General features: G+C 45.8%; 1 protein-coding gene across 1 annotated transcript; it reads right to left on the bottom strand.

The window, feature by feature from the left end:
* Positions 1-3,635: 3,635 nt before the first annotated feature.
* On the bottom strand, positions 3,636-7,164 carry LOC123132483 (L-gulonolactone oxidase 3). The gene is made up of 2 exons (XM_044552285.1): positions 6,267-7,164; positions 3,636-4,833 (listed from the first exon to the last, which is right to left on the bottom strand). Exons 1-2 carry the CDS (start codon positions 6,948-6,950, stop codon positions 3,757-3,759), a joined length of 1,761 nt encoding a protein of 586 aa, XP_044408220.1. The 5' UTR covers positions 6,951-7,164; the 3' UTR covers positions 3,636-3,756.
* Positions 7,165-13,525: the final 6,361 nt, after the last annotated feature.

The raw sequence follows: 13,525 nt of genomic DNA, 5'->3' as shown, positions 1-13,525 counted from the left end.
GGAGTCCTGGATTAGGGGGTGTCCGGATAGCCGGACTATACCTTCGGCCGGACTCCTGGACTATGAAGATACAAGATTGAAGACTTCGTCCCGTGTCCGGAAGGGACTTTCCTTAGCGTGGAAGGCAAGCTTGGCGATACGAATATGTAGATCTCCTACCATTGTAACCGACTCTGTGTAACCCTAGCCCTCTCTGGTGTCTATATAAACCGGAGGGTTTTAGTCCGTAGGACGAACAACAATCATACCATAGGCTAGCTTCTAGGGTTTAGCCTCCTTGATCTCGTGGTAGATCTACTCTTGTACTACCCATATCATCAATATTAATCAAGCAGGACGTAGGGTTTTACCTCCATCGAGAGGGCCCGAACCTGGGTAAAAACATCGTGTCCCCGGTCTCCTGTTACCATCCGCCTAGACGCACAGTTCGGGACCCCCTACTCGAGATCTGCCGGTTTTGACACCGACAATAAGCATCATTCATAGTAGAAGTAACATCATCAATAACTTGCGATATATCAGAATTAATAGCATGTGGTGGTGTTGCAAGTTTACTCATAACAGAAGGTGAATCTAAAGCAGAACTAGATGGCAGTTCCTTACCTTCCCTCGTCCTTGAGGGAAATATCTTAGTCTTTGGATCTTTCAGATTCTTCATAGTGATAATGTGATAATAATCCCAAGTGACTCAACAAATATAGTTATGCTCCCCGGCAACGGCGCCAGAAAAAGGTCTTGATAACCCACAAGTATAGGGGATCGCAACAGTTTTCGATGGTAGAGTATTCAACCCAAATTTATAGATTTGACACAAGGGGAGCCAAAGAATATTTGAAGGTATTAGCATCTGAGTTGTCAATTCAACCACACCTGGAGATTAATTATCTGCAGCAAAGTGATCAGTAGCAAAGTAGTTTGATAGTTTTGATAGTAGTAACAGCAACAATAATAATAGTAACAGTCATAGAAGTAATTTTGTAGCAAGTGTAACAATGATGATAGCAGTAGTAACTTAGCAGAAACAATATAAGATAAATTCGTAGGCATTGTATTGGTGACTTGTTGGATGATATTCATCATATGACAGTTATAACCTAGGGCGATACGGCACTAGCTCCAGTTCATCGATATAATGTAGGCATGTATTCCGTAAATAGTCATACATGCTTTATTAAAAGAACTTGCATGACATCTTTTGTCCTACCCTCCCGTGGCAGCAGGGTCCATATTGGAAACTAAGGGATATTAAGGCCTCCTTTTAATAGAGAACCGGAACAAAGCATTAACACATAGTGAATACATGAACTCCTCAAACTACGGTCATCACCGAGAGTGGGCCCGGTTGTTGTCACTCCGGGTTGTTGGATCATAATCGTAGTAGGTGACCATGACTTGCAAGATCGGATCTAAAACATGGATATAATGATGAATTCATAAACGGTTCAGATCTGAGTTCATGGCACCCGGGCCAAAAGTGACAAGCATTAAGCATAGCAAAGTCATAGCAACATCAATCTAAGAACATAATGAATACTAGGCATCGGGCTCTAACAAAACTAACTCGATTACATGATGAATCTCATCCAACTCCTCACCGACCAGCGAGCCTACGAAGGAGTTACTCACTCTCGATGGAGAGCATCATGGAATTGGCGATGAAGATGAGTTGGCGATGATGAAGAACGAAGATCCCCCTCTCCGGAGCCCCAAACGTACTCCAGATCTGCCCTCCCGAGGAAGAACAGGGCTTGGTGGCGTCTCCATCTCGTGGATCGCGATAATTCTTTCTTCCTAAATTTTTTCTGTAAATATGTGATTTTATAGTATCAGGGGGGTCGACTGCGGCACCATCAGATGGGTACAACCCACCTGGGCGTGCTAGGAGAGGGGGCGCGCCCTGGTGGGTTGTGCCCACCCAGGGGCCCCTCTCTGATAGGTCTTGACTCCAGAAATTTATATATATTCTATAAAAATTCCTCGCAAAGTTTCGTTCCATTCTGAGAACTTTTATTTCTGCACAGAAACAACACCATGGTAGTTCTGCTGAAAACAGCGTCAGTCCAGGGTTAGTTTCATTCAAATCATGCAAATTATAGTCCAAAATAAGAGGAAAAGCGTGAGAAAAGTAGATATGTTGGAAACGTACAGAAAGATTTGGCTTGAATCTTGCCAGCACTGCTAGGTGTAGCAAGATCGAAGTGAACACGGAGCTCGGAGGTCATTTCAACGCTAAAGGATGGTTATTCATCCTCGGTGGCCAGTGCAATCTTCGATGACTGTTATTACATGTACCTAGATTTCAGTCATATTTTGTATGAACATTGCTATACAGAGAACAATAGAGTAGCCCATGAATTAGCTAGGCTAGCAAAAGTTTCTCCTCCAGATTTATGGTTGGCGGCACCCCCCTAGGGATGTTATCCCGCTGATTGTTTCGATGCTACTATTGTAGCGAATTAATAAAGGAGGATGATATAGTAATTTTTTCCCCAAAATAGATATAAAATAAAGATACTAATAAAGGAAATAAAAGGCAAACGGAGAAATGCATAGAAACAAAAAAACAAAAAACAAAAACAAAGGGAAGGAGGGATGGCTGGGCGGTACAAATAATTGGGCTTCAACGAGCTCATAGAACACCCCTAAAAATGAAATCACTAATTAAGGAGCATCTTTTGCAAAGGTCATTCCCACCTTCCAGGTTGAGACAAGTGGCGCACTGTGTGTCACTTGTCGCAACTTGTGAGTTTTTCATTTCTTCGTAGATTCGTTTATTTAAAATATTTTATCTCTTAAACCGTGCATCCAAATCTCGAACCGTTTTTAATGTTGGATTCCTCGGGTCGAGATCTTCAAAACTAGATCTCATGCTGGTAGGTTTTGACGAAAAAAAATCACAAAAAAGGGGACGTAAAAACCGAACCAGGAGCATATGTTTTTTTCCTTTCCAAAAAAAGCACAGTCATGCTTTTTGCGGAAGCAAATCCATGTCTCTAAGAGAAGTAAACTTGTGCCTCTCGCTGAAGGGAAAAAAGAAAACACATTTTTTTCGTTTTCGAGATGTACGGTCGTGCCTCTCGCGGAAGTAAATAAACGTGTTCTTTTTCATTTTTGAGAGACACGACCATGCCTCTCGTGGAAGCAAATTTGTGCGTGTTGCGGAAGAAAAAAAGTGTTTTCTTTCTCTTTTTTCCATTTTCAAGAGGCACGACCATGCCTTTCGTGGAAGTAAAAAGAAAAAGAAAACCCCTTTTTCTATTTTTTGAGATACTTGGTCGGGCCTCTCGCAAAAGTAAATCTATGTCTCTCACAGAAACAAAAGAAAAAAGAAAACCCATTTTTTCGTGTAAATGTATTTTTTCTAAAAGAAATTGTCCAAAAGCTTAGAAAGACTGATGAAACAAGAAAAAACTGAAAAAAAACCATCTAAAAGGATAAAAAACACATGCGGAAAAATTTAAAATCAAGAATCGAAGGAAGTACTAAGAGCATGATACGTGACGGCGCCTAAGAGCCCGCCAAATGGGGCGCTCTGAGCCCACCCGAGGTGACCCTTTCGGGGCTCTCGAAACTAGTAAGCTCCCAAAAAAACAGCTCATAGAACAGCCCCATTAAAAAACACAGCACAAATCTCATAGCAGAATCAACGGCCTCAATCGAGTGACCCAAAATTTAAAATCCAGGCAACTTAGAAAAATATAGAACAGAAGTGTTGTATATTACTATCTCTGTTTTTACGAACAGAGGGTGCATGTCCTATACAAGCTGCGAGGCAGAGTACCTGCATACCCTGGCCTCTGAAAACACAAGCCCCGTTCCGCAGTAGTACCCTTGCCCCGGGCTGCAGTGTCTGTCCTCAGAGCAGACGCATCGCCCGTCCAGCGCGCACCCATCGTCCTTACTGAGCTCCTTGCCGCCGACGACGTCTTCGGACCACGGGCTGTCGAACAGTCCCCGCGGGTCCAGCTGCCGCTTGGCCGCGGCGAACCTGGCCCATCCCGGGTACTTCCCCTGCACGCCCCGGAAGGCCACCATCCTGTTCTTGGCCCAGTGCGGGCGCGCCCCGTGCTTGACGAACGCCAGCTGCTCCACCTCCTCCCACACGTCCTGGCTCAGCCGCGCCGCCGACGGGTCCGCCGCGCGGTAGTAGTTGAAGTCCACCACCACGGAGTCCTCCGGCTGGCCCAGCCACGCCTCCGACCTCCGCACGAACCGGACCAGCAGGCCATTGTAGACGTCCACGCCGCACATGCCGTCCGGGTTGAGGTCGCGCAGCTTCTTCACGTCGAGGACGAAGGACCGGAACCGCGCCGGCGAGAAGATGGCCGTGCTCTCGTAGAAGAAGAGCCCCTTGAACCTGGGGTCCCACGCGCACGCCGTGAGCGGGCTGGAGGCCGGCGGGCGCGCGCAGGAGCCCGACGTCTGCATCTTGCCCTGGAACCCCACGACGGGGTAGCCGGTGAACGGCTGCCCGTCCTTTCGGCGCAGCCCGTTGCCGATCAGCCGCTTCGCCGCGATCTCCGCCGTGGCCATTGCGCACTTGCCCTTGACGTTCCTCGACCCCTCCAGCGCGGTCTCCAGCGCCCTGACCCCCTGGGAGACCGCGATAAGCGTGGAGCGGAAGCCGATGAAGTCGTTGACCCCGTCGCCGGTGGCGTTGAGCGGCGCGCGGTCGTCGAGCCTGTACACGGCCTGGTGCTGGGACGGGTACCAGGCGATGTCGGCGAACTCGTGGCGCGCGGCGTGGTTCGCGAAGTCGTCCTGGAAGGTGGAGTCGTCCCTGTAGTCGTAGGTCACGCTTCTCTTGAACCTCGGCTCCAGCGCCAGAGTGACCTGCAGTTGCGTACCAACAGTATATATATCTTCCATGCATCAGTTGGGAGTTGGACATGATGAAACATGAGTAAAACAAAACTTGCATCTGAACATGTGATCTCTTCAGAATGACAATGCGTGCAAGCATGCATTTTTCCTGTCTTTTCAGAGTTGTCGTGTCACAATAAGGGTATGTGCAGGATATGGGCATAATTTTATACCAAAAAGTAGTACCCATATACCGCCCGTTAATTCGTGAGTAGGGCACGGGTATAGCTTTGTACTCATGGATATACCCATATCCTATTTGTTTATATTGACATGTTACATATTTATCGGATGCTATTTCGTGAAGTGTATTGCGAGCTTTTGACCTATGTTAAAGTTGTCATCAATTATCAATTTCAATTGAGATAATTGTTTTGTACTCATCTATCTGTTATTGAGTTGAGATAAATGTTTTTTTTGTCAAATGAGCTATGGATGAATGTAAAATTGTGAATAACTTGTGTAGTGTTTGATCTACCAATGGGTATGGGTACCCGTCGGGTATGGGTACGAGTATGGGTAGAATTGCGTACCCATTGACTACACATGTATGGGTATGATATTGCTCTACCCGCCTCATACCTATCCATTGCCATCCTTATGTCACGTTGTTTTTCTGCTGAAATTTTTTGCACTGCATTCATAGCGACAGCAAAGCATTTGCCACTCAACATTTCGGCGGCAATAGGCAACGGTGTATTAACAACATGTACTACCTGTCTCTCTCGGATTAGGATCTAGATCTGGTGATGTTTCATGCTTCATCTAGTCAAGAAAGCATTAGTGGTTGGCCGCACTCAATTGCTAATCGAAGAGTTAGTAGGGCCTTCCAGGGCCACTTGGACTAGTATGCGTTACACAGGTCATTCCAACTCTAACAGGACCAAAATACCAAAATTGTAATCAAAGAATCCATATTGTTTTCTGAGAAGAAACAGTATGCTTGAGTTGATTTATTATGTTACATCTTTCATATTCCAACTCTCTTCTGACATTTTGTTTACAGGATTTGCCCCCATTTAAGAGATTTTTCATCCGTTTTAACACACTTAACAAGACATATGCCACATATTAGATCTGTTTTTGTCTTCTGTCATTGTGTATCTATGCCAGTACATCATATATGTTTCTAAGTACCAAAAGCTCAGAATCAGAGTTTTCAGCTAAACACATGGCGGCACATCAATGAGATTTTTCCTTGTCTTACTAGCAGTACGAAATAGAACGCCAGAGTACAGATCGTACTACATGCAAAATTTAACCGACAGGCTAGTACAACAGAATGTAGTCCCTGCAGGAAGTCTGAACTACAGAACGGCGCACGCTCGACAATCCTTCTTGGTCCTTTTCTGAACTCCACATCTAGGGCAGAGTACAGTGGTGATCAGTAGTTCAGTACTAACCTTGGAGATAACCCCTAGAAGGCCAAGCGAGACGAGCGCGGCGGGGAAGAGCGCGTCACCTTTGGCGAGCGGCACCACCCTGGCCCACCCGTCGGCCGCTCCGGCGGGCACGACGAGGCTGAGCCGCACGACATGATCGTGCAGGGCGCCGCCCCGGCCCCACCACGAGCTGCCGTGGGACCCCGTGCTCACGGCCCCGCCGACGCTCACCCCCTCCCAGTAGGGCGACGCCGGCAGGCTCAGCCCGCTCGCCTCCGCCGCGTCGATCACGGCCCGCAGCGGGGCGCCGGCGTCCGCGGTCACCGTCCGCGCCGCCGCGTCCACCTCCACGCCAGCGTACCTGGCCGTGCTGATCAGCAGAGACGCCGCGCTGCCGTTCCCGCCGCCGCCGGGGCAGGCCAGCTTCGGGATGGTGTGCGCGAAGCCGCTGACGGCCTTGACCCGCATGCCGCCCGCGCTGGCGCGCGCCACGGCCGCGACCACGTCCCGCTCGGACGCCGGGTACGCGACGGCCGCCACGGGGCAGTCCGCGCGGTCGCTCGACCACGCGCCGTACGCGTTCGAGAGCACGCAGCCCGCGTCGCCGTCGCCGTCGCTGCCGCAGCGCACCGGCGGGCGGGGCGGGACGGAGAGGGCGGCGGGGGCCAGCGAGCAGAGCACGAGTAGGAGAAAAGCGGACATCATTGTGCGTGCGAGTGCGCGTTGCCTTGGCTAGCTGTGGTGTGTAGCTCGGCTCTGCTTTTGCTTTCCTCGTGTTGAGGCTGCTCCGTCAAGCAATGCGTGTTTGGCTGGAAAGGTTCGCCAGGGTTGCCTTAAGGATTCGTGGTGCGTCGGCTTAAGTTTCTCCTTGTTCGAGCATTTTGTGTGTAGCTTTTCGGACCGCGTTTGATCAGCAGACACGTCGAATTTAAAATGTTATTACTCCCTTTATGCTCCAGTATACAGAGACCTTCTATTGGACCGTCGGTCGGCCATTGTTCCTGTAATTTATGATATGAACGAGACACATATTATCATGTAAAAAAATCCAATTTATACTTTGCAATTTGTTATGGCCTTCGCTCCCTTTCAAAATGGAGGGGTTATAGCCTTTCTAAGGCGAGCTTTTAAAAAATGGTTGAAATCCATGCAAGCCATCATTTTTGTGTGATTCAATGGCTAGCCTTACTATTACCTCTTGTGAGGTACTAATATATACAGTATATGTTAACCTATCAAAAAAAGAGGTAATATTATATGTTAAAATTCCCGCAAAAAGGTAAAATGTGTTTTTTATCAAAAAAAGTAGAATAAGTTAATGATTGTGCAGGGCTATTAGGGATTTATTTACGTCTACAAATTAGGAAAGAGATTTCTTTTGCGGGTAACTATGAAGAGATTATAGCGCACTTAAATATTGAAGGTAAATAAGGAAAGAATAAAATGCTATTTAATGTTATATACTACTAATCAATCTTCGAATATTTTCCTTTTTTATGGGACAATTCGAATATTTACCTTCCATTTTACATTCTAACACCACGGAGCAACGTGTAGTATTTTTTCAAGATGATATGTCGGCTCAGTTTTTCGGAGGTACTCATAGGGATGAGTGTATGCGAACCAACCCGTGGTTGGATGGTTAGAGGGACTGTGGTATCCCCAGCCCACCAAGGTTCAAATCTTGGTGCTCGTATTTATTTCAGGATTTCCGGCGATGCGCATTCAGTGGGAGGAGACGTTTCCGTCGACGACGAGGCGCATACCGTGACTTCGTAAATCTCAAGATAATATGTCGGCTCAGTCTTTCGAAGGTGCTCATAGGAATAGGGCGTGCGTGTGTGCGTTCATAGAGGTGAGTGTATGTGCGTGTATATGAACGCTTGTGGCTGTACTGATATTCAAAAAAATAAAAGGAATGAGCGTATGCGCATCTTACATTTTTAAGAAGTTGCTCCCCACTATTACTAATTCTTTCAACATGCATACTGTCTACATCAGCTTTATGCCACGTCAGCTTTTAGCACTAAATTTCTCTCACTTCTTCTGCTGCCACATCACCACCGATCCTGCGGTTATCGCCCGCACGGTTTTCATGTTGTGTCCTTCTCACTTTTGTTTTGAGAAAATCTCGCCATTTTATTGATTCACGATAATGTTCATAGGTACAAGCCTTGGGTTATGTGGAGAACCCAACCAAATATGTCTACCTATGGCTAAATTACAAGCAAATTTGGCAAGATTGTGAGCTTCAAAATTGTGATTCCTACGCTCATGGACAAAAGAGCACTGATTAAAACTATCTCTACGGCTCATAATTTCATGGACTATGGCTGAGTGATGACCTCCCGTTCCATGAACTATGTCATTTACAACTCCCTGACAGTCAGATGCTACCATCAGGTTCTGAACATGTAAATCCTCTGCAAGTGATAGTGCTTCTCTGCATGCAAACGTTTCCAAAACTGTCGGGTCTCTTGTGTCCCGGAAGACAACAGCCGAGGACCCCAAATAAGCTCCGGTGTGATCTCGGCACACAGCGGCGACAGCCCCACCGCGCATGTTGCGTGCAACTGCACCATCAGCATTAATCTTTGCCACTCCACTAGGTGAAAGAAGCCATTGTCTTGGGCCCACCTGATGCTGAATTCCCATAACTGGCTTGGTTTCCGTATTAGCAATTTGATCCAGCTCACTGATATAGGAGTTCACAAAGGAAGACGTTTGCATAGGAGACTGAAAAACGCCTTCGTGTATTGCCTGGCGCCGAGCATACCAAATAGACCACAGGGTCACCACCATTCTCGTGAACGTGCTGTGATCAAGGGCCTCATACATCTGAAATAGCCAGCTCTTAGCTCCTGGCTCTGTATTCTCCGCCATTTTTGCTACCAACAGAGGGTCTGACAATGCCCACGTACACCTCGCGGACGTACAGGAGATCAGGGCATGGCGCCATGAGTCAGGTGTCCCACACAACGGACATGCGTCACGGGTAGCCATGTTTCGTCTGCTCAACACGTCTGTTGTGGGCAGTGAATGGCGAGCCAAACGCCACAAAAATATTCTCAGTTTTGACGGCACCGTCAGACTCCACAATTTAGACCAATCATTTTCTTCTCTGTCAGTACTTGATGATCCCGATCTGCCCTCAAGCCAGTCTTCCCTAGTTATCTTGGTTTTCACCATAAACTTATATGCCGAACTGACTGTAAACCGGCCCTTCTTCTCTGGGTGCCATGCCCAGAAATCTTCAGTATTTCTGGTGCACACTGGGATCCTTAAGATCGCCTCTGCATCCGTAGGCAGGAACACAAATCGAACCAGCTGCTCATTCCATGCAGCCATAGCTGGTAGCATGAGTTCCGCTACCCTCTCTGGTGGGTCTTGTACAAGGGACACTATAGGTCGCAATGATGATTCTTTGGGTATCCAGTTATGGTCCCAAATACTCGTCGTTTGGCCATTCCCTATCCTTCGAATTAACCCTTGTTTGAGAATATCTCTGCCTTCAAGAATTGCCCGCCAGATCTGGAACGGTCTTGACCCAATTTCTGCATTTAGGAGTGACCTGTCAGGGTAATACGACGCTTTGAGGATCCTAGAGCTCAAAGACGAAGGGTCCTGTAGCACCCTCCAAGACTGTCGTGCCAGGAGTGCCAAGTTAAAGAGTTCAAGATTCCTGAACCCTAAACCTCCAAGATATTTGGGTCTTGTCATAACTTCCCATGACACCCACGTCGGTTTTCTCTCACCCTGTTTGCAACCCCACCAAAACTTTCGAATGATAGAATTTATATGACTGCACAGACCCTCGGAAGCTTGAAACAAGACATCGAGTAAACGGGGATTGTCTGGGCTACGGATTTGATCAAAACTTCCTTGCCACCGGATTTGTTGTGTCCTTCTCACGGTAGGCTGAAAAAGAAAAGGTGGTGTATTCCGTGCGTGTGTCAACAACGGGGTCATTTTTCGCAAGTGGGCTGCCCGGTTCAGTGGGTTAATTGGTACGTAACATAACTGCCTTCGTCATTTGTGCTAGCCCACTATCTAACGCGGCCTGTAGGCGGCTTATTATATCCCGGTGTTAGCCATGCAATCACAGTGGATCGCTTAGGCTTCATCTTCCCTATGGCCAGTCGTAACGTCGCCGCACACGCACACCATTCATTGCCATGAAAACGGCAACCACAAATCCACATGAAACGTCAGAATTCATCGCCGGCCTCCATTACCCAGCAAACAGGAGTTTCACCTTAAAACGCCATCGTCGATCACGCACAGGCTGGTAGCATCTACTCTCTGAACTAGCTGCTTCCAGCCCTGCACTGTGGTGGGAGATGCTCCCTATTTTCAGAGTACTCGCCATCTGACACCCAAGACGTGCCACCTACCAATGGGACTTTCTTGGCTCCATCCAGGTACTACGACGACCTCACCAGGAACCTTACGCCATTGTCGTTGTAATGGGCGATGCACGTTGCCGGACGCAAGACATACATGCTCACTCGGCGCGGCAGTGCCCATTCCCCCATGCGTCCCTCATGGCTGCGCCCGGCACGGGGCTGCTAGCTGACTGTTGGGTGCAATCCTACAACAACCCAACCTACCAGTTCGCGCACGGAGACGTGGGCACTCTGCGGAGCGCGTGTAGCATAAAAGTAAACGATGGCTTGCCGTCAGGTGCTGTATACCTCGGCTGCCAGCGTGGCTGGGTGTTGCCGATAGTGCTTCGTCGACGCAAGCAAGGTTGTGTCACAGGTGCTGCTGCTCGAAGGTGCGGCCAATTATGGCGAGATCATGTTATCTGGAGCCGTTGGCACAATGTGAGGCTGCAGAGCAACTTGCAAAACCGGAAACAAAACATGGGTAAGAATTTGTGTTCTATGGTCGTCTATTCTAATTTTATCTGCGGTCGTATCTTTCAAGAGGCTAACGTTTTGTTTGATTAAATTACAGGATAGGGCGCATCCTAAAATAGAATCCATAAGTGCTTACTTCTTTTTTATTCTGATCATGTTTTCCTTGCATGATATATTTGTATTGTTCAACCGGCATCTAACTTACCCGTGTAGTCATAGTGCATATACACAACCTAATTCAAGATTTTGCAAGTTGGTGATTTCCTTGACATTCTTTTTGATGCATTTTGAACTACCCGTTTCTTACCACTAGCACATGCAGGCAACCAGATCAAGGTTTTGGCAAAAGTTTTCTACTCACGTGTCTTTGCAGTCAGTTTTGCACGTCTTTGCAGTCCATATCAGCAATGGGTATCTTCCTGGTGCCACTACACCTTGAATCTCAATGGTAGTGGTCTCTCTGGGTCTCGGCAAAAAATTATGCTTTCAATTTTCTCAAGCATTCAACCAAAGTGGAGATCAATATATCAACTACCTTAGTTGCTTGATTATTAGTGTTTCTGTATTTGCAACAAAGCTCGATTGTACAGTATGGAAAAATCCATGAATTTTGCTGGATCCCTTGGAGATTTTTTATTTATTTGTCACAAGTTGTTGATTGGATTTAACATTTTGTCTGATTCATCATAAAGGAAAGTCTGAAATAAATCGCTATAGGTTATGTTGATAGTTCTGAAATGGCTGTAGTCTAAAAGTATCATCTGTGATTACTAATGATGTCACAAGAATATGTTTATATAATAGTAGTATTTTTGAAACACAAGCTCACAAGCTCGAATTAGTAGCATATTTTGGTTTATGTATGTGCATGCTTGCAATTATACTTTTTGAAGCAATATTAAGGAGCTCGACCATTGCTGAAACCTAATTTCATTTGCTTGCTGTATCTGTAGTTTTGCAATATCTACTAAATGCAAACTCCAATCCTGACTTACACCAATCTTCACCTCTCTGACATCCACCTCTGACTAATACTCATGTTTATCAAATCATCTTTAGTATTCATGTATATAGGAACCGATGTAAGACGCTATATGGCAACGTGACCCATCTCTGAAATAGCAACTGCATAGTCTATGTCCTATTTGGTGTGTACTTAACCGCATGTCAATTTCTTGCTGCTGACAACCACAAAAATATAAAATAATCATGATATTTAAATTCAGCCCATTTAGCATTTAGTAGTCCACTAGATTTTCCCGCAACAACGCGCGGGGTATCATCTAGTGTATATAAGCGGTTGCGTTCAAAAAAGAAACACAACGGAGCAACATGTAGTATTTTTTCTTAGTGCGCGCGGCTACGTGTTCAGTTCGTTTTGTTTCCCCTGGCCATTGGGCCAGTTACAGTCAAAGCTGTAAACCGGCGCACCCCTCTGAGCCATCAATATAAGTTTTTTTATATTCTAAAAAAACCAACATGAGTTTTTAGTGCACCGGCCCATATACGGTCGCTCATTTCTGGGACGTTCCCGAACCGGTTTTGGGAGGTTTTCATTGGTTTTTTCTTCTTTTTATGGACCAATTTTATTCCTTTTCATTTTTTTTCTATTTTTTCCTTCTTCAAGATACATGAACTTTATCCTATTTTAAACTTTATTCAAACCCTAAACCTTTTTTTGAAAAACTGTAGATTTTTTTCAAAATCCGATGATTTTTTTAAAATTTGTGAACTTTTAGAAAATGATTAAAATTTCTAAATCTGTGATTTTTTTTCAAAATGATGTACATTTTCTGTATTTGCAAACTTAAAAAAAATCCATGAACTTTTCCCAATTTAGTTAATATTTTTTCAAAATTGATGAACTATTTTAAAATCTGTGATTTTTTTTCAAAATTGGGTGATATTTTTTCGAATTCATGAGTTTTTTTCAAAATTGATAAAAAATTTCTAATCCAATATTTTTTTAATTGAAAATCGATGAACTTTTGTCAAATCATCAAGCTTTCTTTCGAACTCCTGAATTGGAAAACTTTTTCAAACTCATGAACTTTTATCAATTTTTGGATTTTTTTAAATCCTCAACATGTGAGACGGCCAACTGCTCAATTGATCAACCAGCCAACCGTGCGACTTGCTTTGAAAAAGTTTTATGTTTGATCGATCAGTTTTTTAGAGAGTTTAGTCGATCATTTGAATTTGTTGGAGCATCATGTTCCCGATCGAAGAATTTTTGGGCCAGCCCGCTAGACGTCGCCTTCGAATTATGCTGAGAGCACAGTTTAGGAACTCTTGTGGCCTTGTCCAGTCTCTAGCTTCCATTGTGGGTTTCCTATTTGACGCTTGACATACCAAAGCTCTATTTGGCGCCTCATGCTCCAGCTAAAGGCTATTTGGCAATTGTGGCCCCCCCCCCCC

This window comes from Triticum aestivum, chromosome 6A (assembly GCF_018294505.1).
Source record: "Triticum aestivum cultivar Chinese Spring chromosome 6A, IWGSC CS RefSeq v2.1, whole genome shotgun sequence".
NCBI classification, from domain to species: domain Eukaryota; kingdom Viridiplantae; phylum Streptophyta; class Magnoliopsida; order Poales; family Poaceae; genus Triticum; species Triticum aestivum.
The sequence above is the reverse complement of the archived record's forward strand: the minus strand, read 5'-3'. Positions and strand labels throughout refer to the sequence as shown.

Bases quoted from the DNA above. Each gene is read 5' to 3' on its own strand.
- LOC123132483 (XM_044552285.1), bottom strand. From the start codon at position 6,950: ATGATGTCCGCTTTTCTCCTACTCGTGCTCTGCTCGCTGGCCCCCGCC. The intron at 4,834-6,266 runs GTTAGTACTGAA...ACGCAACTGCAG, and splicing joins TTCTAGGGGTTATCTCCAAG to GTCACTCTGGCGCTGGAGCC.